We start from the raw sequence: 22840 nt of genomic DNA, 5'->3' as shown, positions 1-22840 counted from the left end.
GGTTTATGCAGCTCGACTTTCTTCTACATGCAAATGTGATGCATACCTTGACGCACCTTCATTATTGGATGCTGTTTACTTACGTACCTTCACAAAAGGCAATCATCATCATCATCCATTTATGTAGCAACCTGTCAAGGATGTGTCTGTGTAACCACCACGTGCCGTTTCACTCAGCTCTTCATCTTTCCGTTAATGCAGCCGACACCATCCACTAGGAGAAAGCAACTCCATCACGCTTACAGCATAGGTAAAACATAAAGGTGCCTGTATCTCCAAACTTTACAATCAAACATGGGGTTTTTATTAGAGCAATGGGCTCGGCTTGGCCAACAGCACCTTATGTGAAAGTTTCGCGTTCAATGTCGCAAACAGCCCAAAAAATATTTTTTGGTCGTCGTCGTCGAAGAGGTCGACGCCCAGATCCAGTTTGGCTGGTAGCGACATTGCGAAATCTGGGAATGGCAAGCTTGATCATGAAACTTGCACACAAGGTGCTGTTGGCCAAGCCGAGCACATTGCTCTATTCAAAACCCCACGTTTGATTGTAAAGTTTGGAGATACAGGCACCTTTATGTTTGTAAGCGTGATGCTATATGACAAGTGGTCTTTGTTTAATGCAAAGTAGTATGACTATAATAGAGCAAAAGATGCAGAACGTCTTGGTGTAACAATCCCAAAAAGTCAGCAGCTAGGGACTGCATAATAACTCTCCAAAAGAAAGACCATCTTAAGTATAAAATGATGACGCCTTTTTTATTTTCGCTAATCAGCGTTGCGTACAGATTTCGACAATACAAACTCGCCGTATTCACTTTAAATCATCGTCTACAAGATAAGCCAAAGGGGATGAGATTCAAAAATGATGGATGAATAAACAGCAAGCCGGGCTCCACCATGTACATATGCTATTTGCACCGTCCCTCACCATCCTTAGTACAGTAAATCACATATGATGCATGTGATGATTTGATCGTGACATGATTCATTGTTTATTTAGCCAGCTCAGCGGTATAAGTACCTTGACACAAACATCAAGCCTGTTTTAGCATCGAAGAGCGGCACGGATTTGCTAAGGATTTTTCATTGTACAGAAGCCTGTTGCATGTCGAAGAGTTGTTCAAAAGCGTCTTTATTATTATAAACACAGCAATAATCAGGTTGGGAATAAGCAGATTACAGGTAATAATGTACATTTGTATGGGTGAATCAGTCTTTGCCTGCCAACAAGCTAGCCTTGATTGACTTGATTAGCGCCCTTCCACCACTAAAAGGATCGTCGAGTTGGCCCCATTCAACTTCCCAAGGAGCGCCATCTTCGAGATTTGCAATCTCAGTCCAATCATCAAACACAGGTGTATCATCCAATGGGATCACACGTCCACTCGTAGTCTTGATGGAAAGAATCTTGCGAGATTTGTAGGTAGCGACGACATGAATGCGTTGTGCAAGTGCTTTGCCAGTGTCGGTTGGATTAAGCCGGATCCATACCCTGCCATAATAGAATGAATACCATTTACCATCATCTTCTCTTGCCTTCGTAAAACTTACCTTTGACCAGGGTTAACACTTGGCACAGTAATGTGTCGGTGGTTAGGGTCACCTATTTTTACCAGCAATGTCAAAATGACAAAATCAAATGATAAACGATCTTGGCTTACTTACTCTTGGGTATCTTTGGGAGAGCCTTATCCTTTGGATTCGCTGTCATGTTGGATTTAACTGACTTGGCATCGCTGTCATCCTTGGTAGGGTATCCATTGCTATCCACGTGATAATAACCATATTCGTTTGATGGCACTATAATATGACCCATTGTCAAACGTCTTATCGAAAACAACCCATGATAAAAAATGCTTACCTTCATACGTATTGTCCATTGTAGCTAACCCTGCTTCATTAGGTTCTGGGCTCATGGTTGGCGGTGCACCTGCTCTCAACACATTTGCGGGATAGACGACGGGTGTTGGTGTGTATGCCATATCATCATATGCTGCATGATTCATGTAAGGTGTCGCTTGTGGAATATGACCTGTGCCTGGAGGAACAAGAACACTTGCTGATTGCGAACGATGATGGTGATAAAACATGGATGGTCCAGGTGTAAGTGAATGCATGGATTCTTGATGTTCAAGAGTCTCTTGGACTTTGTCGTCTTTAGCTCGTTCCTCTTCCTCTTCCTCTTGTGTTTTATCGGAATCATCACGTCTCCTTGCTGCAGCTGGAGGTGGTCCCATGCTAATACCAAATGTTGGATCCACTCTTGTAGCCGAAGATTTCTTCATTTGTTCAGCAAGTCGTCGTTGAATTTCAGCCTTCGTATCCACATTCGATATCGCACGTGCTCTAGGTTCATGTCGTTGTACGGGTGTTGGTTCAAGATCAATGTCCAAAAGCGATTCTTCAGGAACAACCGGTTTGTCCTTTGCCTTTTCATTCGATGATGTTGTTTGGGTTGCCTGGATACCTTTGCTATCCACACCAGCATCCTTGACCGCATCTACCTCATTCTCATTTGCCTTTGATTCAAGATCCTTTTCAGCGCTGACAGGTTCGGTTTGCACAGCCATCTCCACTGCAGGTTTGGATGACACGGGTCCCACATAGCTACCATCATCTGAACTACCATCATCATCGTCATCATCATGATGAGCTGGTGCATTCAAATCCACAAGGTCCTCTTCATCAAAGTATCGAGAAGGATCAAATGCATGTTGTTGTTGTTGTTGTTGTTGTTGGTTGTCCTTGCCAACTTTTTTGGTGATAGTAGGTGCATCCTCATCCTTATGGGTCGACCTTTCTTCCTCTTCCTCTTCCTCTTCCTCTGATGACGATTCACCCTCTGACACCTCAGCAGCGAAACTATCAGCAAATGGGTTTGTATCACTCTTGTTGGCTGAACCTGCTGATGCACGAGTAGTAGAGCGACTAGGTGGAGGTGTAGGATCTCGTACTCTTCTTGACGATGATGATTGAGCGGGTTTGACAGAACGATACTCTTCATCCAATGGCTGTTGTTGTTGTGGCTGTTGTTGCTGTGGATATGGTTGCTGTGGCTGCTGTTGCTGTGGATATGGTTGCTGTGGCTGCTGTTGTGGCTGATTTACAGGATTAGATGGCTGCTGAGGAGGATACATGGTACGTTGGTGATCTTCAGGAGCTGGCATTGGCATAAAAGCTGGATGTTGAGATGCGTCTTGTTGCTGGGTTGGTTGTTGAGCGGGTGGCACAATGAACATGACTGGATCATTCTTTGGTGAGAAAAGGGTTGATCCCATGGTAGCCGTGGATGGCTCTTGTTGTTGAGTAATAGGATGATGCTGTTGTTGCTGAGCTGGCGAAGAAGGAGGCTGCGAATGATAAGATTGCTGTGGATGTTGCTGAGCAGGCGAAGAAGGAGGAGGCTGCGTAGGATAAGGTTGTTGTGGATGTTGCTGAGCCGGAGAAGAAGGAGGTTGCGTATGATAAGATTGCTGTGGATGTGGTGTTGGTGAAGGATAAGCTGCCCATTGGGGTTGTTGTTGTTGTTGTTGTGAAGGTGAAGATGGATAAGGTGGATAACCTGTTGATGATGTTGCCGGTGGTTGATATGGAGGTGGTATTGATGCATTACTATACACTGTATGTGCAACAGGGCTAGCTGGTTGAGGAGGTTGAGGTTGCGAAGGTTGAGGTTGAGGAGGATAAGAAGAAGAAGATGTTGATGGATAACTTTGTGGTTGTGGTGGTGGTTGTTGTGTTACTGGTTGATCGGGAAGATTGATGCTGCTACTTGTGGAACTGCTGCTCGCGTGATTGATCCATGGTGGACGAGATGTGGAGCCATGACCCAAAGAATGAGTCGCTATAACATGATTAGATCCTTGTTTTCCCTTTCCCAATGATAAATGACTTACAATGATTGTATGCAACTGGCTTGGATGGTAATGGTGGTGGAGCAATTGACGAGGATGGCGTCGTGTTATCTGATGACAATGTACGTGGAGGTAAAGCTGGAGAGGAAGAAGATCCACGCTGTTCTTGTGCTTGCCGTTCCTCAGCTTCAAATTGTTCTTGTAGCATCCTTGCATATTGTTCATCAGAGAGCTCTTGATTAGAACGTGTATCCACTGGTGGAGGGGGTGCTGCTGGTGCTGGTGCAGGCGAAGGTGAAGGTGAAGCATCGTGTGTTGGTGATTGTCCTCGGTTCAGTTCCTCTTGCAAACGTCGTGCAACTTCTTCATCAGTCAATTCAGGTTGCTGTTGCTGCTCTTGTCGTTGGGGATCCTGTTCACGATGCTCCATTTCCTCTTGCAGCTTCCTTGCCATTTTCATGTCCAATTCCTCTTGCAACTTTCGCTTCTCTTGTTCAATCTTCCAGAGTGTCTCCTCCTCCTTTTGCAGTTCCTTTTGAAGTCGAAGCGATTGGTTCTGCTTGTGGTCTTTACTGTGGAACAAATGCCTCATGATGGGTGAATGCTTGTATGTGAGAGAGTGATAGAGAGAAGGTGAGTGTGAGAGAGAAAAGGTATTTGTGTGAACACGCTGCCAAGCCCGGCTAATCACGACCTCTCCAGGGACAGCACCCCAAAATGCATTTCGGAATTAGAAACCATGTGGCTCGTGAATGCAACAAAGACAAACGAGTGGTGCATAAGCTTAATACACATACACATCTTGTTCTTGGCAACATCCATACCTGCCCTTTCTCCGTACACTATTTCTTGGCCCAATAAAAGCATACGACAACTTCTTGTTATGTGTCATCTTTGTGCTTCATCTTCCAGTCGACCATCATGTCCCATTTTAAAATAGCAACAACCATCATCATCATCATCATCATCATCATCATCATCATCATGTCGTAGATCAGCTATTACTGCTACACCCAGAAGATCTTCCCTATGAAGATTAACCATAAACTTTTTATACTGTAACAAGACTACTACGTTTGCTTTGTTATAATTTTGTTGAATTCTTCAAAGTCTATTGCAGTAAGGTTATCTTGCACGATGTAGCGTTCCCTGGTATCAATCTTCAGTTGATCGAGAAAGCGGCAGTGATCGACCAGCGATAAGATAACATTATCCTCAAGTGAAAATAGTCCGGCAGGCAACGAAGGTTTGCAATAGAGTTGCTCGACAATATGCAATATCCGCAAATTAGGACAACGAGGTAAAAGAGCAGCGATAGCTTTGTTGAACGATGGTCTAAGACCATCCATTCGTGTATGCTTCAAGTCGTCGTTAAACGAGAACCCCTCCGCACTCAAATGCAATTCAAGTAGCTGTGGTAGCCTATAATGAGCCAATCGGAAAAGAAAGCGGGAATCAATCACCTCTCTATCGAAACGAAGATAGAGCACCGACAATGATGTATGATGTCTCTTGACCACTGCCATAATGTCACTAGTACAGGCCATAATGCGGGACCAATAATGAGCAGATAACACGAAGCGATGAAGACCATTCGTTTTTGATCCCGCAAAGGTGTCATGTCTACGTGGTGATAGTAACATGTGGTTATTAGAGAAGGGTGACAATGCCATATGCCGGGTGCTGTTACTCACCTGTTCACCACGCGAATTGGGATCTTGCAAGACTCACTTACTATCAAATCCTTTAGGCGGTGGCAATGTTTGATAGCGGCACGTATAACATGGCCATGCGAAACGTGATCAAACGAATCGATCCTGAGCCTTTCTAGGTGAGGACAACGTTTTATAAAGTTTGGAAGCAATATTAAAGGTTCCATGGCTTTGATTGGATCTGCTGAATCGTTTCGATATCGTCGTTCATCCATCGATAGATCAAGTGTAGTAAGCATGTAGACGCCATGAGGGATCTTATCCAAGATTGTGTCCTTCGAGAAATGTTGTATCATGTGTCTTTTCAAAAATGATATATCGAGTTTACAATGGAACCCCCTCAGGGAGTCTAATCCTGGACGTTTGCTATCCACATGGTATGTAAAATGCCTCAGTTGAGGACACCGCCCTAGAATATCACATAGTATATACACTTGCGAGCCAAAGTTAAAGTTCTTGAACGACAACCTTTCAACTATGGAATTGGGTGATTGTACTGCTTCCAAAACCAAGTCAATGTGTTCCTTCTTCAAGGACATGTGCTCAAACTCTATGTGCATTACGTTACGTGAATACTAAAAAGCACTTGACAGCGGAGACGTTTACCTAAATGTTTGTATCTCCATGAACTTGTTGCTACCACAAACTTAAGCATTGGGCCTAGAATCCTGTTGTCAACGTAACTTGGGATACGGAAATGGTCATTCTTGTCATCCAAAAATGAGCTAGCCACTGTACGGTCAATAAATACATGTTTATGACGATGTGTGTCCCAGAACCCCGGCCATTGCAGAATAAAGTGGCTCCATAATTCGCAAACATCCAAACACGTGGTAAGCTCGTAGTGTGACAAATGATCGAAAATGATGCATGAAACATGATATGGGAACAAGTAGATGAAAGCTCCCCGTCGCATGTTGAGCTTCTTGAGGGAACGGCGTAGCTCCCAGCAGTGTGGATTTCTCAATGGGACTTTTGGCAATGAATCAGCATGGATAGTTTGGCCTTTCGAATAGCGCCTTTGTCCTTCATTAAATTGCCCTGCCAGCAGGTACCCATCCGCCTGCTTTGATTCCAGCATGATCATATTTGTTTCTTTCTCCTGTGCTGTAAGAGTAGGTAGATGTTGTTCTCGATGTTGTCCTTGTTGCTGTTGTTGCATTGGAATGTCATTGGTTACTGGTTGTGATCGTTGCAAAGACGTAGAAAAAGAATCTCTCACATGGGATAAGGCTTTAGAAGCAACGACGGTCATGATTACAGAGGAAATGGAAGAAAACAGAGAAACAGATATGGTAGAAAATGCACTATTTATTATGTCAAATCCTGCGTGATACAACAAATCCAGGAAAGGTATATAATCCTTGCAGCTACTTCGCCACATTTCGATTGTGGGTTGTATTCGGCTATGCTTGTGTTGGCAGTGCTACATTGAGATGATGAGATGTCTAATGACGGGATAACAAAAGCTGTCCTTTACATACTTGACAGTGAAATACAATGCTACCCCTAGTACCATCCTTCAGATGTATGTGGTACACGATTTATCTTAAATACAGTAGCGTAGTATGCTCTCGTCGTGTTGGTTACCAGGATGAGCAAAGGACAACAAATGACATTACGAGTCATAAACGTATCCAAGATGTTGAAATATACACCCCTTTATTTGGAGAATAGGCAGAGGGAAAAAGGATGGAAACCTGCTTTCATGCAAGGAACCACGTGAACCGCTTGAGGCATCTCGATTTCATCATTTGAGCAACAGCGGACATTTCAGGGCAAGTGCTACACAAGCAGCACCTTTCTTTCTCTCGTTTTCATACCTCTTCAACTTCGGTGTATGCCAATGACGGCACCACAGGATCGACTATTACTTGTTTTCGTTCACGGCTTTCGGGGAACAGATACGACATTCAAGGCATGCAAATGGACAATTGCGGATGGAGTTTGGAATCGGTTGGCATTGACAGTGCTTGTTGCTTGCAGGATTTCCCAGAGCGATTAAAGGCCATAGCAACGAGTAGCGATGTACACACTATTGTATATCCTCGATACAAGACTTCAGGGTACTTTATTGACTGTGCATGTGTTGAATGGCTTGTGTACTTAAAAGATGCTGATAGGGACTTCAACGTGGCGGTGCATAACTTGCAAGTGTGGTTACAAGATCAAGTGAAGCAGCAGCAAACTTCGATGGCATCTTCAGGTCAAACAGGCAATGTTTTGGTTGTATTACTTGGTCATTCGATGGGAGGACTTGTATGTAAGTACTTTATTGATGATGATATCAAAGGATGATCACGCATTGATTGATAATAATCTAGCTGCAGAGGTGATATTGCGACAAAAGGGCCAAGATTTGCTGGGCACCAAAGCACGGGTCATTGGATTACTCGCATACGATACACCATTCTATTCACTCAATCATCGCTTTGTCTCAGGCACAGCATTGTCACATATGGATAAGCTTAACAACCATGTCAGCCGATTCTTCACAAGCAACACCTCAACCGCCACAACTTCATCTCGATCAGTATCCTCTACAGCTAAGCAAATCACGTGGACAGGTGCAACATCTTCAACTACGACTCGTGCTGCTGCTGCTGCCGCTGCTTCGAATACAGCTACAAAAAAATCATCGTCTGGTTGGGGTCTATTGGCTGGTGTGGTGGGTGTTGCTGCTGTTGGGGCTGCTGCCTATTTGGCCAAAGATGTGATTACTTCAAAGGTGAACGACGCAATGGATCATGTTGAGTTTGTGAGCACATTGATGGATTTTGAAGCATGTTGGGAAAGGTATGTAAAAGTGGGATGATCAAGGATATCCTTTGTATTCATGTATATGCATTAGAATGCGTCGTCTCTCTCAGCTGGATGATGTCCTGTTTCGATGTTTCTATATACAAGTACGTTGCGTGGGATATTTACGAGAAGAAGGTTGATAATGGGCATCGCTGACTAGGATAATAATAGCTTGAGAATCATGAGAGTTTGGCCACGGATCCAAAAACATTCATTGCATTGCCTCCTCCTGAAACAGCACATTATTTCATTCCCATCCCATCAAGAGCTGAAGGCGAAGTGGAGGCCCACATGAGCATATTCAACGCCAAAAAGAACGATCATTATTATACACTTGGATTAGATACCATGTCCTTAATATCCGAAATGCTTGCTAGACACCAAAGACGTAGAGATTAATCATCCAAACCTACCCCGTCGGTTACACTAGTGGCATGAGATCAGAGCTGGTCTTGTTTGTAATTTGTGTTTGTTGTATTTATATATAAATATAGTATTTATCCTCCTCCTCCTCTTCATTGCCCTTGTCTCTTTTCGTTGCATCCATGACAAACCAACCATCACCTTCAAATACGGACGATCCTCATTCCACTTCGAAACGTATGCGAATGACCCTTGCATGTGAACGATGCAGGCAAGCATCAATAACAGTAGATGGATTATTGTGACATGCTGACTCTATTCAAATAGAAAGAAAAAGGGTAATTCCACTTGTTGTGTGAATGCAATAATGGTGAAGATGCTAATATCATAAAGTCAAATGCGATTTTATCCATCCAACATGTGGTCGATGTCAGAGTGGCAAAGGTAAAAGGGGAAAAGGTATTCATTTGATCAAGTATTAATGTACCATGGCAACAGCAACATGCTCATACACCGGTGCACCGACGCAAGTGGATTTGTTTAATCTTGTACAACTGCATGATACGATGACACAGCTGCAGAATCGAATTGCATCAATCGAGAATGGTGTCCAACAAGTCCAGGATGATACTCAATTTATCGCTAGTGAGATGCGATCGGCAAAGAAGCGGAAAAGGAACGAGCAAAGTGATCATCCATTACTGTCATCCTCGTCTTCAGAGCTTATCCCGGGAGTTAAGGCAAATTGGACACTTTCACTTACACCTGAAGGGTTAAGGATTGATACCAACATTATCTCGCTCAATGACTTGTACGACATTTTACTCTCTGGTCTCTCGCAATTGCAGCTGAGTAATACGCGAAGGCCAGCAACCGTGCATGTAGAAGGAGATAAGGCAACAAGCACGACTCATTCATCGAGCAACAATAATGAAAAAGGAAGTCGGCTTAAGCGATCGTCATCTGTACCTTCAGCAGAGGATGCTGTCATTGTTAAACAAAATCCATTGTACAAGTCCAAGGATATCATCTTTCCATTGTACAGTGCATGGGAGTCGAGTACAACGAGTGATCGAGGAAACAAGAACAATAATGGTCCAATGGTATCCATGGAGACGTCAAAGCAATCGACCCCTATCAACCCAGACTTATTGGATCAGCTCCTCAAGATTTACCAGGAATGCTTTCTTTGTTTACCGCTGCCGGATATGGAGACATTTATCCAACAATGCAAAACGCAGACGGGATGTCCATTATTATTCAATGCAATATTGGCATGGTCAGCTCGTCATGCAGCTATTTATCATGGGACCTTTTCTGGCCAAGATCCCAACCGTGTCGGGGAGCATTACTTTATTGCTGCCAAAAATTTACTCAAAGATCAATTCCTTACTCCTCGATTGACCACCGTACATGCTTTATTACTTATGTACATTTACAGCATTGGGAAAACTGGACCTGATAGGGATGAATCAGAGGCATACACCTTCCTTGGTTTGGCTACTCGAATGTGTATTGATCTTGGTTTGCATCGAGAATTATCCCCTTGTGACAAGAACAACAATCCATCATTGAATGAAACACGACGCCGTCTCTTTGCAGCAGCCGAATTCCTAGAAACATTATACGCCGCCCATTCTGATAAGCCCCTGATGTTTCCATTGGATGATGCTATCAGTGTCAATGCACCTCGCGTCATGGAACACGAACAAGGAGAACAACGCTATAGGACCGAATTCACTGTACATCGTCACAAGATCAATCAAATCTATCGACGCATCCATACAAGCATCTCAGGTCATGCTGACCCCTATCTTGCAACCGTATCCGATCTTGAAAAGCAGCTCAAGGAATGGTACCACAACCTTCCCGATTACTTTAAACTGCAACAGCCATTGACAACACGCGATTGGGCCACGACATCATTTCGAGAACAAGCTTGTCTCAAGCTCAACTTTGAATATCACTTTCAAATGTGCCAGCTGTATTCCATCTTTTTACCCAACCACCCTGACGATGATACAACCACATGCTCAACATCAGCTATTGCACTTTTATCACTCAAATTATGTGTGGATGGAGCCGATGCTATCACTGATTTATTGGAATGTTGGGCTCAGCTACGGCAACCATGGTGCCATTTTACATTGGATACGTTGGTCATGGCATGCCTCGTTTACGGCCATCAGCTATTATCTACCAAGGAGGCCGTACTAGCTCATGCAAAGCAACAAATGTCACGAATAGCCCATGTATTGAAGCGATCACCTGTAAAGCATCATAAATACGTCAAAGCATTGATGGCTCGCATCGATCAACAAATTCGTGGTGAAAAGGCTGAGGATGGATGTGGTGGAATACCTTCACCAGAACAACAACAACAACAACAACCAATGCAGCCAACAACGTTATGGTCGTCTCAGCAAGAACCTGATACAACGACAGGAACTGATGATGCCGTTCCCACGTCATTAACTACTACACCAGCAGCAGCATCAAGTCATGATTTTTCTCATCATCAACAGGAGGATTGGTCTTGGTTAAAGCCAGTGGATTGGGCTCATGCCGATCTCGATTTATTCCGTTTTGCTGATTTTGTATACACCCCAGCTATGGATAACACTGAACCTAGCAACCGATATTTTCACTCACCCATTATGGATTGGCCCATGTGATAAATAGATGCGTATGTGCTGTATATTTCAAAGTAAAAAGGGAAAAAAGGAAGAATGAATAGATGACGGATGATATGATACATGTGGTGGTGGAAGAAAATGATTAGATAAAAAAGTAAGGTGGGTGGTGGTGAAGGGGAGAGAGAGGGATGAATGAATCTACCATCCATTATCGGAATTCTTTGTCTTGAGATACTGGTACAATTTAGCAGCTGTTTGTTCTTCCTTGACTTGGACCATGTACACAACGGCTTGCTTTTCGGTAATAAAAAGTAATGTGATGCGTTTAGGACCGATTTGACCCACGTTACGGCTTTGGACCATGGCGCTGACCAACTTTTTCTTTTTGCCATCCTCGATATCAATGTACATTTTTTTGCTGGGTTGTTGCTGTGACAATCGAAGCACAAGACCGCTCCCAAGACTACCCCATTTTGCATGTTCATTTTGTACAAACAACTTGGTCTTGCATTGCATCACGAGTCGTTCTGTTTGAGGGACCGCTGCTGCTGCATCCTCTTGTTGGGGTGGTTCCTTATCATCATCATCATCTTGTTTGGATAAAAAGTCAGCTGCCAGAGCCAACTGATGCGTCTGTAATAAAGATTGATACAAGGCATTGGCATCGTGGGGTGCTTGCAAATGAATCAAGTAGGTCTCCCTTCCCATCGCCATATGTACTGTCACACTGATATCGGTAGGTGATGCATGGTTGATGGATGTACTTGGCAATACCCAAGCATTCAAATACAATTGCCCTGAATGTTGCATTTGGATACTCAAACATGCCCGATGCGTGGTCACTTGGCGTACTTGCACAAGACATTGGCCATCCACCCCATACCATGATTGCCCTTTCCAGCGAAATACTTGACAATAGCCATTGCTATAGAGCACTTTTCCTTGTGGAGGCTGCTGTTGTTGATGATGATTAGGCAATGGTGGAGGATGATGACGCGGGGTAACAACCAATTCTGGCATGGAACGTTGAGATCGAAGTTGTTGTTGTTGTTGAGGAGCAAGATGCTGTTGCTGTTGATGGGATGGTGGTGGTGGTTGATGTGATGGTGCAACAGGTGGACCAGGACTAGGAGCACGATTCATAGGAGCTGCAGGTGTAGGCCATGTAGGTTGTTTCATGGGTGGATGAGGAGGAAGAGGTCTATGTTGTTGTTGATGATTGACCTGTTGTTGTTGTTGTTGTTGTGCACCAGGCACCAAATAATCATTTGTTTGTGTAATGGCTTGCATTGCAGCAACGGGTGCCACAGCATGACTGATCTCAATGGTTCGTGGTGTTGTTGGACGCACTGGACTATTTCCACGACTACTGCCACTATCCTCAGACGAAGGACTAGGTCTTGGAGTCAAAAGCTGTGTCGATTTGGTCGTAATATCCGCACTTGTTGGCACCTCGTGCTTATCCTCTTTCCGACTGATTGGTAAAGGTGGTACTAATAGATTGCCCTTGTATTTAGTATACATTGGTTCCCATCATTCAATAATCCTGCAAAATTACCTTTGGGTCGGATGTGTGTAACCCCTGCTGCTTCTCCATTATTGGTGGTGGTGGTGGTCATTGTCACTGGTTCATCTTCCTCCTCGGACGATAAAGGCGAAATTTCCCCTGATTGATCTTGATAAAACGAAAAGATATCTTGTTTACGAATCACACTCTTGCGTGCATTGGTATCAATACGTGGCGTTGCTTGGTTACCACCTCCTTGAACAATGGATCGCATCGAACGAGGTGTCAATGTCGTTGAGCTTGGTGCCTGAGCACGTACGCCAACCCACTTGTTCCTTGTTTCTCGGGTATCCGCTCTTAGCAATAAATGCTTTTGGCCTTGGATGGTCAATTGAACCACATATTCACCAACAAGCTCACGATCCAAATTCCTTGAATTGCTCGTCAAATCATCCACAGGTATCGGTGCATACAATAGCTTGTGTGCTGATGCATCCACAAGAATAAGCGTCTCCGTTGTCAAGGTTGCTTGCACACGAGTAGGAGCTGAAAGATGCGTTCCCTCAGGCAACAAGATGAAATGATCCTCCAATACCATGCTTCCCAATTTCCTTGTGCTCGTAATGGAATAAGGCTATAATCAGGTAGTGATTAGATGAATCCAAAACCTCATCCTAATCCACCTTATATGATTTACCTTGGGCATCCCAGTAAACAAATCCATGGTACCTGAACAATCGATTCCCGAAAGTAGCCCTGGAGATCCATCATCATGCGCCAATGTCGTTTGATCCTCTTCATGATTAGGCATGGTTGGTACTGTTGGCATTGCTGAAAGGGTGGTGTCAATTTGTTGGAGGGTCTTGGTCAACAACTTGTGATCCGATCTCCCTGGTTGTGCACTTTGCAGAAATCGCTATGCATAGAGATCAATGCTTGGATCCAAGTACAATGCGTATGCTACTTACAGTATACAATGCCTTGTAATAGCGCAATTGCTCCATTGGTGCACTGAAAAGAGAGCTCAATGTCACCTCACGATTGGTCCTTATCGAAAGTTCCTATGAATGAATGAATAAATGAATAAATGGATGACGACATGTGATAATGAGCCTGAATGCCTACCTTTAATCTTCGTTCAAGAGGAGGATCCGTCTTTGTGCAAATGTCACTTTCAGCAGCAAAGGTTTCGCAAAAGCTTGTATAAGGCACATGCATATCATCCACCTACCATTTATGTATCAGAACATGTGTGTTTTGTTTGTGTTCGCTCATACGTTACCCATTGTACTAGTAAATCTCCCAATTCTTTGATGGTATCAGGGTTGGCTGCAATCCGGGTCAATCGCTATCATAGCATAGCATAGCATCCTATTAATACCCAATGATGCCATCGACATGGTTGATGATTGTACCTGGTAGAAACGAGTATTGCTGACAAGAATATCGTGAACGCTATCGAGTAGATCATCCGAGATGGCAGCAGCACCGTTTTGCAGCAAAGGTGCGAGTTCCTAAGATATACAACAATGAGACCTTTGTTCTATTGGATGGTATGCATCCACTTACAGTATCGATAATCTTGAGTGTGTCAATGTAAGCTTTCTCGGTGCGAATTAGGTCTGACAACGGGTTGTTGTTAGATGGCGACGTGGACCCATTGGAAGATGCCAAGCTCATTGCGGGGTAAGAGTAGAAAATAAAGGACAGAAAGGAGAGAGAAATGACCCACCCAAAGTGTGGTGAATGAGCGATTGACAGAAAAAGAAGGATAAAAAGGGGGGAGGGGAAGGAAGGAAGGAAGGAAGGAATAAAAAGTGTTGTAGTAGATTAATAATGAGCTGAGAGGCAAAAAGACATGCGTGCTTCCTTTCTGATCGTAGGCTGCTTTTGGCCAGTTTTAATATAGCGGCGGAGGAAGACAGCATGGAGTTTGTACCACCATCGATCATCTGCAACAGAATATCTAATAAATCACAGCGTAGATCCATACCCCAAAAATAGCTCACTGGGTTTCGGTCAAACTTGACAGTAATAAAAACACATTGATGCACTATCCCGTTTTCAGGATGGTTTAAGCTCATCTGGATCACCAATCTAGAAAAGAAACACGGGGTCCACCTTGTAATACCTGGGTTGTTGTTAAAACATGTCGATCCTCTACATGCATACATACATAGGATGATGATACCATTATAAAAGTGTCTTTGGAAGGATATCATGCTATGTACTATTGGTCATTTGCTGATAGGAAGATCCATTGCATAATCGATATCAAAGATTGAAAAAGTGCAAGTAGTACATAAATCACTTGTGGAAGGTGGTCAGTGTTTCGTACACCAAATACCACGGCAAGACTAACCGAAATGCGATGACCATTATCCTTTGAAAGCTGCATGGTCATCTCTTTTACCGGGAATTCTTCTTCAGCAACCCATGGACACGTGATTTGTCATTGTGTATGGCACGTGTCAGTAAATGAAGCGAATCAAACATGGTAAGATGTATTACGTGCAGGATTAAGAAGCAATGATGCTCGATACAAGATTATATGCTCTCATGAAATGTTTAATATCAGCTTTATGTAATTAATGAGGGACACAGGCTGTCAATTGTTGTTGCAATTCAGCTGCTATACTAGGATTTGCCACCTAGAGAGATCGATTGATATGAATACCGTCACTCACTCATTCACTCACAATTCTCCCCCCCCCACTTACCCTGAGGGCATAATTGACCAGGTTGGTTTCCGATTTACCATCGTCCTTGACTACGGTCTCAAAACCAGCAAAGCGAACGAATTTGTCTTGCATAATGAGGAACTTCATGCCTTCAAACATGGGCAAATTGAGGATCACACGAAAGACGGTATCAGCTCGCATGACAATCCGTGTTTGTTGGGTGCCAGATGCAGTTTCCTTGGTATTTATGCGCATAGTACCAGCTCCTCGTTCTTTCCAATTCCCGGTTGATTGCTCCATCACATACAACTTTGCTTTGGTTTGGTATAATGTCTTTTCATCCTCTTCGCCAGTTTTCACTATTAAAAAGAAGATTAGTTATCGGTGGGATAGAGCCCAAAAGCCATTCTATACATATACCTTCTTTTTGCTGGACTATGGCTTTTACTTTTGTGGATTCTGATTCCTCCGTAGGATGATCAGCGGTCGTAGATGCTTCACTCGCATTCTCATCATTGTCGCTCTTTTCAGATACAGCCGATGGTTGTTTGGATAAGACATTGGGCAAAGATGACAGGGCATTGGTGTTGCCACCTGCAGCTGCCAAAGCGAAAGGAGAAGCGCTTGCATTAGCAAAGGAAGCAAAGGAAGGTGTTGATGTCGAGGAGGAGGAAGAAGCTGTAGCATCATTTCCACTGGTCGCTGTAGATGCTGTAGTGGTGGCTGCTGCTGCTGTTGTTGTTGTTGTTGCTGCATTGGTGCTACCAAAAGTGCTACTGGTGCCACTGCCACCAAAGGTCCTTGAAGAAAACCCACCAAATGTATGCTATGTACAGAGGTAAGCATTCCATCTTGCCCTGATTGCTTGCTTGTGTTCCTTTACCTTTTGGGTTGTATTTGTACTCAAGGGAGAGGGTGTTGTTTGTTGTGATGCGGCCCATCCTTTTGTACCAAATCCTGATGTAGCTCCAAAAGTATACTTTGGCTTTTCTGACGATTGATCCGATGATGCTGTCGTCGTCGTCGTTGTCGTTGGTTGTTTTTCATTGTCGTCTTCAGCAAATTCACCCCAACCGTTGTTATTGTCACCACTTGAAGAACCTCCAAACCGTGCCATGGCTGAATTGGTGCTACCATTATTGCTTGTTGCAGATGATGATCCAACATTGGCAGTATCTAACTCGGAATCGGAATCATTGGGTGATACAGTGGATGATGCTGGTTGATGTTGCTGCTGCTGTTGTTGTTGTTGTTCATCCTCCATAGCAGTGGTGGTGGTGGTGGTGGTGGTGTTGATATTAGCATTGTCAGCTGTTGACATGTCCTTCAAGTTTTGACGAATGGTGCGTACAGAGGTGGTGTTCTCGTCATCATGTTTGCTATAAACCGAGTGCATGAATATCCTACAATGATGTCTTTGTACGCTTGTACCCTATCACTTACGTCTTCTTTGGAGCCGTGCTCACACTTGAAGTATCCACCTAATGATAGCTTATCAGTATCCCAATGTCCTTTATCGAATAAAGATATTACCTGTTCCTTGGTAGGTTCCTCTGGATCAACCGATTGATCACGAAGTCGTTTCTTGGTAGATGCAGCGTCGTCTATTATCATACATCCAGGTTAATGACTTTTTCACAATGCCAACGCTTCCCATCTCTCACCCCCCTCTCGAACAATGGCGATGGAATTGGTGGTGGTGGTGATGATGGTAGTAGCAGTAGTGGTGGTGGTGTTGGTTGTCTATAAAGAACGCGCGGGGAGGAGAAGGAGAGGACACAATGACGAAAGGGGGTGTCTCACAGGATAAAAGATAACTTGCCAAAGTCGCTAATCGATTCAGTTGGAGAAGACATGCTTTGCTGGTTGCAACTTGTTGATCGTTGCGTGGGACGTCTTGGGACAAGAAGAAAACTCACGGGTGGGTAGAATTAGATACACAAAAAAGACGAATCAGACAGCAGAATTTGAAGCTCGTCTTGAATTGGAAAGTGCAAGGCTTGTGACGATACCTTGCATGATATGTATATACACACACACACTCCCTCCCTTTATCCATCCTTCATTGCAATCGAATTGGAGACAAATGAAAGAAACGTGTTGTTGCCATCAAGGCACGCAGGATGTTTTATAAAAGGAAAAAGGGCATCTACATATAAGAAAAAGTAATGCGGATGATAATGTGTATATGTGGTGTGTGGTAATTGAATGATGGTGTGGTGGTAGTTGTGCGTAGGTAATGGATGAAGGAAAACGAGATTGGGATGATGACCGGGATAATGATGGTATTAAGTATAAGAGAATAATGTTCAAGACTTCGATTTGGCTTCCACTTCTTTCATGTATTTCTATAAATCCATGTCTGTCAGTTACATGATCCCATCCACATGCACACATTTGACTTGCCTTGAAATTGAATGATGGTTCCTGGCGGACAAAGAGATGAACCAGTAAATCAGCTGCTGTCGGTCGCTCTTCAGGATTGCTATAATAAAACGCCAATGTCAATTACCACATCATAATAATAAACCCATTGACTTCGACTTACATGATAAAGCACTGATTAAGGAAATCCTTTGCTGCATCAGAGGCATCTTCTGGTAATGGTGGTGCTTGGTATTTTCCGAGCTATAGGTGTAAATCGGTGTTAGGGGATTTGTTCTATCCAATCCTTGTAGAGCAAACTTACATTATACAAGGCAGCAAGCATATTCAGGTCAAGCCAAGGATGATTCCCACTCAACATTTCAATCACGGTACATCCAAGACTCCAAATATCAATCTTTGCGCTGTAATCGGATCGAATCACTTCGGGTGCCATCCAAAATACTGTGCCCTTCATAAGCGTATTGGAATTGGGATCATATGCCTCTTCTTGACCACTCGGCTTGGAGAGACCAAAGTCCGTAATCTTGCATACACCATTCTGATCCACCAGGATATTACCTGCCTTGATATCCTAGATAACAAATGCCATCTTAGAGATCCAATCTTTCATCATTCATGGCTAACTTACTCGATGCATAATATTGCGATCATGTAAATACTCCAATCCTAAAAGGATTTGTCGCGTAAAGAATCGAACCAACACTTCCTCAAAGCGACCGGTCTTGTGAAGCACACTAAGAATACTACCACCAGGGACATACTCCAAAAAGATGTTGATGTGGCCTTCCTCTTCATCATAATCATAGCCGAGATACTGGACAATGTTTTCATGATCAAGATCCTTGAGCAAAGACACCTCGCGATATAAAGAGTCGACAGCATCACGCATCTTGTCATTCAGCATATCCGATTTCGTTTTGGGAGCATCGACTTCCTTGACAGCAATCCATTCTCCAGCTGCCACATTGAGAGCGTGGTAAACACGACCAAATGATCCACGGCCAATCAGCTCACCACGTACCCATTGCATCTTGGTGGGTGCTATAAGAATGTACAAGTCAATAACCGCTAACCCAAAGAAAAAGATGTCCCCCACACCCACACATACCTATATAACCAGCATCTTGACTCTCCTTGGGGATACTTTGTTCCTCAATAATCATACCAGGCTTGACTTGCTCAACCTTTCTTCCCCACATCTTGGTGCTTCGTCGTCTCAAGAGATGGTTGACACGAATAACATTCATGGCTTGTCTCCAGTTGCGATGGGCCTCATTTGCAACAACACGAATAGACTTTTTATGACCTTGCAAACGACGTGGAGCAGGTGCAGCAGCAGCAGCAGCAGCGGATTGTGCAGCAGCAGCAGCGATAGCATTATTATTCGGAGATGTCCCAGGTGTAGCAGCAGTAGGACCAGCACCAGCAGCGGCGGGATTCGATGTATCAATAAAAATCTCTTTATCAAGATCATGACCAGGCAAGTACTTGTCAATGTCACGGTACAATTGTTCGATAGATGGACGCTCGCCCCATGTTTCATCCTCATGTTCACTAGTTTCATGCGAGCTGGAGATAGGTGATGCACCGCTACTACTGTTGGCTGATAATGGTGTACGTTGCCTTGGTGTGCGTGGTGATCGAGAAGAGATCGTAGTATCATCATCCGAAGCTGGGATCTGAATATGCAAATTGTGATTGTTGCGATGTTGCTGTTGCTTATCATCCAATTGACCCGATTCATTCGATGATGATGCTGCTTCATCTCGTAATGATAATTTTTCAACGCCATCCTCGACATAGGAAGTTGCATTGGGACTCACAAAGCGTACGGTGCGTCTATTGCCTCCCATTGATTCTGGTTCACTGCCATTGGTTACACGACCACCATCAGAGTATTGTCGTCGATGATGCCATCTCTTTTTAAGAGTCGATTCAGTAGATGCACTTGGACGTGGTCTTGGTTTCAATGTCAAATCGTCGGCTTCGGAATTGCTGGATTCGGCATTAGAAGGAGGCACAGCCCATAAACCATCGCCTGAATGATCACTCGATGTAGCAGCACTAGCATCACCCTCGCCTTCCAATCCATGTTGAGGAGGGACAGCCCATAATGACACAGGTGCGTGCTTGTTATTATTATCATCCTCTGGAATATCCTCAACTTCTGTAACTGGATCCAAGGATCGTTGAGGTGGTACTGCCCATAAGCTTGTTGATTGTTGCTTCACAGGATCAGGCGTCTTTTGAGGTGGTACAGCCCATAACGAACTTGAAGAAGAAGAAGAAGACGAAGGCGTTTCATGTTCTTTTTGTGGAGGCACGGCCCATAACGAACTTGAAGAAGAAGGCGTTTCATGTTCTTTTTGTGGAGGTACCGCCCAAAGTGATACAGGCTCTGATGCATTATTGGTATCAAGATCATTGGATGATTCCATGGAATGTTGAGGAGGCACAGCCCAAAGTGACGTCGTCTGCTGCTGCTGCTGCTTTTTGCTTTCATCATTGGCTGATGATGATTCCAAGGAAGAAGAAGATGATGACTGTGGGGGTACCGCCCATAACGATACTGATGGAATAGGCTTGTTGCCTTCCTCTTCTGCTGCTGCGGATGATGACGACGATGATGGTTCGGGATGACGTTGAGGTGGAACAGCCCATAAAGAAACGGGAGCAGCTTGCTTGTTACTATCCGTGGTCTCATTGACAGCAACAGGTTGTTGAGGTGGAACGGCCCATAATTCTGCAGCCTTGTGTGTAGGTGGAGGAGGATCTTGGAGAGAAAGTCGTTCCATAGAAGATGTGCTACGTGCTGAGGATCGCTTGTAGCTACGTTCAAAGTAGCCGCTGTCTTGTCGTAACTCATCACTAGGGGTGGATGCTGTAGCAGCTGAAGATGATGGAATAAAATCAGGTCCATTGGTGGTGGTGGGACGAGGATGATGAACATTGGCCACAGGTATTATCTTGGGTGAACTTGACATGACAGGGCTGTATTGAGAATCATAGGTCTCTGGATGCATTGAAGACCCTGGATGTCCATAATAGGTATTGTGTGGCTCCGTTGCCCTTGGATACATAACCGGTACGACATTCCTATGTTACTCAATGCAATTAGTATACCCATCTCCAATGCATCCTTTTCCTTATCCTTTTCTCTCACCTTGCGTATTGCGATCGATAATGATAATCACTAGGGATATCAGGATAGATGCCTCTGCCATCTCTTGCATAAGGTGGTAATAGCTGATCTGCAAGCATGACCGAAATCTGATCCTTGGGTCTCTCATCTGATGCACGGCATATGTTGACAAGTTCCTCATCGGTCAAAGGAGCATCTACACATATACAACATGATTAGTTCAAGGTACTTGGATTGATTTTTTCCTTGTCGCTTACAAAAACGTTCACCATTCTCATGCTGGTACATGACACCATTTTCATGATAATAGAGGTATTGATGTCCTAAATCCAGATTCAGCTTTCGAAGGATGGTGGTCTTGATAACGGCTGGATCAATGAGATCGGTCACTGTCAAGCTATGGAATGTATTGGAATCGGTGGTGACTTGAATACGTTGTAGACGCTGTTGCTGTTGTTGCGGTTGTTGTTGTTGCTGAGGAAACTGATGATAATAAGGAGATTGGAGAGGTGGTGGAATGTGATGCTGCTGCTGTTGATATGAATGATCCTACATACAATACGATTTGTTTAATCAAAGTCAAACATCCCAAACTCTATCACACTTTTTACCTGTAAATGGGGTACTCTTTTCGAGCTAATCTTCCATCCTCCTTCATTGGTATTACCAGGCTTAGTACGTGGACTCACAGGAATGCTCGCCCAGTCGAACGTCGATACACCAACAGCCGATGGATGTGCTGTACCGATAGGCGTACTAGTTGATGATGATGCTGCTGCTGCTGTAGGTGTCGTAACGTTACTGCCACCACTCGTCGCCGTAGGTCTACTACTGACATTGATAGCTCCTAGGTCGGGTGCACCATTGGTACGTAGTCGTCCTTGATAAAGAGGTCGAATTTGAGACACATCATAGTTGAGAGAGTTGACAATCTTTGAGATTTGCTCGGGATTCGACGATGTGCGTTCTGGAATATAGGGTAGAATAGATCCTTGAGGAGTTGATCGAGCTGGTATTCCATTATACGCTGGCGAAAGTCGAGACGAAGAAGACGACGACGAAGACGACGACGACGAATTAGAAGGTTGGGATGGTCGACTGTAAGGTGATGACATGAACTAGGAAGGTCTCTTATCGTCAGTGATACTGTTGCTCACATTGTATTCATGTTATTATAGTAACCTGCTCAAAGTCGTGTTGCAGAGATTAGGATGGCCGTGTTCAACAGGAGAAAGAGGAGAATGGGCGTGCCAGTTGGCCAAAGTCATCGATTGTCAAGCTCAGAAACTGCTGCCCTTGAATGTGCTACTCTACACAGTCAACTACTTTATGCTCAATGGCGAACTACCAGCACCTTGATATGCACCTGCTTACCTTGAAAAGAGAGAGCGTGTGAGCAACGTACACCTTTGTGGTAGGATACTATTGTAATGTGTTGACTTTTATGATTGCCCAAGTCGGAGCCCTGGATGAAGCATTCGAGGGGGGTTTGTTCTTTCAAGTGCCCATACGTCCATTACACCATCATCTTTACTGTCATCTTATGCAGCACGTGGTAGCATTAGTAACGTTAACGTTTACTTGAAGCATGATACTATATAAAGGCAATAATGCAAGAGGTTGACATCATACGTCCGATTTTCCCAAATACCCAACACTGCGTATTGATATACTACAAGGACCTGAAAAAGAAAAAGAACGATGAACGTGGAAGAGATGGTTGATTCAATATATCCCTTGTTGAGATGGTAATAC

General features: G+C 44.0%; 8 protein-coding genes across 8 annotated transcripts; 2 read left to right on the top strand and 6 right to left on the bottom strand.

The window, feature by feature from the left end:
• Positions 1–1209: 1209 nt before the first annotated feature.
• On the bottom strand, positions 1210–4446 carry O0I10_011344 (uncharacterized protein; the record flags this gene model as incomplete). The annotated part of the gene is made up of 5 exons (XM_058491313.1): positions 1210–1492; positions 1552–1603; positions 1666–1800; positions 1862–3844; positions 3897–4446. 5 exons carry the CDS (start codon positions 4444–4446, stop codon positions 1210–1212), a joined length of 3003 nt encoding a protein of 1000 aa, XP_058337958.1.
• A 478-nt stretch (positions 4447–4924) lies between these two features.
• O0I10_011343 (uncharacterized protein) lies at positions 4925–5527 on the bottom strand (the record flags this gene model as incomplete). Its single annotated transcript, XM_058491312.1, has 1 exon — positions 4925–5527. The coding sequence occupies one exon, from the start codon at positions 5525–5527 to the stop codon at positions 4925–4927; it is 603 nt and encodes a 200-aa protein (XP_058337957.1).
• A 430-nt stretch (positions 5528–5957) lies between these two features.
• On the bottom strand, positions 5958–6821 carry O0I10_011342 (uncharacterized protein; the record flags this gene model as incomplete). The annotated part of the gene is made up of 3 exons (XM_058491311.1): positions 5958–5975; positions 6043–6116; positions 6173–6821. 3 exons carry the CDS (start codon positions 6819–6821, stop codon positions 5958–5960), a joined length of 741 nt encoding a protein of 246 aa, XP_058337956.1.
• Positions 6822–7406: 585 nt separating this feature from the next.
• On the top strand, positions 7407–8767 carry O0I10_011341 (uncharacterized protein; the record flags this gene model as incomplete). The annotated part of the gene is made up of 6 exons (XM_058491310.1): positions 7407–7484; positions 7553–7632; positions 7690–7829; positions 7891–8362; positions 8418–8472; positions 8540–8767. The coding sequence occupies 6 exons, from the start codon at positions 7407–7409 to the stop codon at positions 8765–8767; spliced, it is 1053 nt and encodes a 350-aa protein (XP_058337955.1).
• A 146-nt stretch (positions 8768–8913) lies between these two features.
• Positions 8914–11406, top strand: O0I10_011340 (uncharacterized protein; the record flags this gene model as incomplete). Its single annotated transcript, XM_058491309.1, has 3 exons — positions 8914–8989; positions 9125–9175; positions 9230–11406. 3 exons carry the CDS (start codon positions 8914–8916, stop codon positions 11404–11406), a joined length of 2304 nt encoding a protein of 767 aa, XP_058337954.1.
• Positions 11407–11565: 159 nt separating this feature from the next.
• On the bottom strand, positions 11566–14554 carry O0I10_011339 (uncharacterized protein; the record flags this gene model as incomplete). Its single annotated transcript, XM_058491308.1, has 8 exons — positions 11566–12860; positions 12926–13508; positions 13572–13790; positions 13843–13935; positions 14000–14101; positions 14157–14222; positions 14290–14388; positions 14444–14554. The coding sequence occupies 8 exons, from the start codon at positions 14552–14554 to the stop codon at positions 11566–11568; spliced, it is 2568 nt and encodes an 855-aa protein (XP_058337953.1).
• A 908-nt stretch (positions 14555–15462) lies between these two features.
• Positions 15463–17411, bottom strand: O0I10_011338 (uncharacterized protein; the record flags this gene model as incomplete). Its single annotated transcript, XM_058491307.1, has 7 exons — positions 15463–15525; positions 15595–15914; positions 15976–16381; positions 16439–16934; positions 16999–17036; positions 17089–17159; positions 17378–17411. The coding sequence occupies 7 exons, from the start codon at positions 17409–17411 to the stop codon at positions 15463–15465; spliced, it is 1428 nt and encodes a 475-aa protein (XP_058337952.1).
• A 453-nt stretch (positions 17412–17864) lies between these two features.
• O0I10_011337 (uncharacterized protein) lies at positions 17865–22200 on the bottom strand (the record flags this gene model as incomplete). Its single annotated transcript, XM_058491306.1, has 9 exons — positions 17865–17903; positions 17962–18040; positions 18104–18183; positions 18245–18514; positions 18572–18984; positions 19052–21039; positions 21107–21281; positions 21343–21634; positions 21697–22200. The coding sequence occupies 9 exons, from the start codon at positions 22198–22200 to the stop codon at positions 17865–17867; spliced, it is 3840 nt and encodes a 1279-aa protein (XP_058337951.1).
• Between the last annotated feature and the right edge of the window lie 640 nt (positions 22201–22840).

This window comes from Lichtheimia ornata (genome assembly GCF_029851405.1).
Source record: "Lichtheimia ornata isolate CBS 291.66 chromosome Unknown scaffold00087, whole genome shotgun sequence".
In the NCBI taxonomy this organism is placed as follows: domain Eukaryota; kingdom Fungi; phylum Mucoromycota; class Mucoromycetes; order Mucorales; family Lichtheimiaceae; genus Lichtheimia; species Lichtheimia ornata.
Note: the sequence above shows the minus strand (reverse complement) of the source record. Positions and strands in the feature narration are given on the sequence as shown.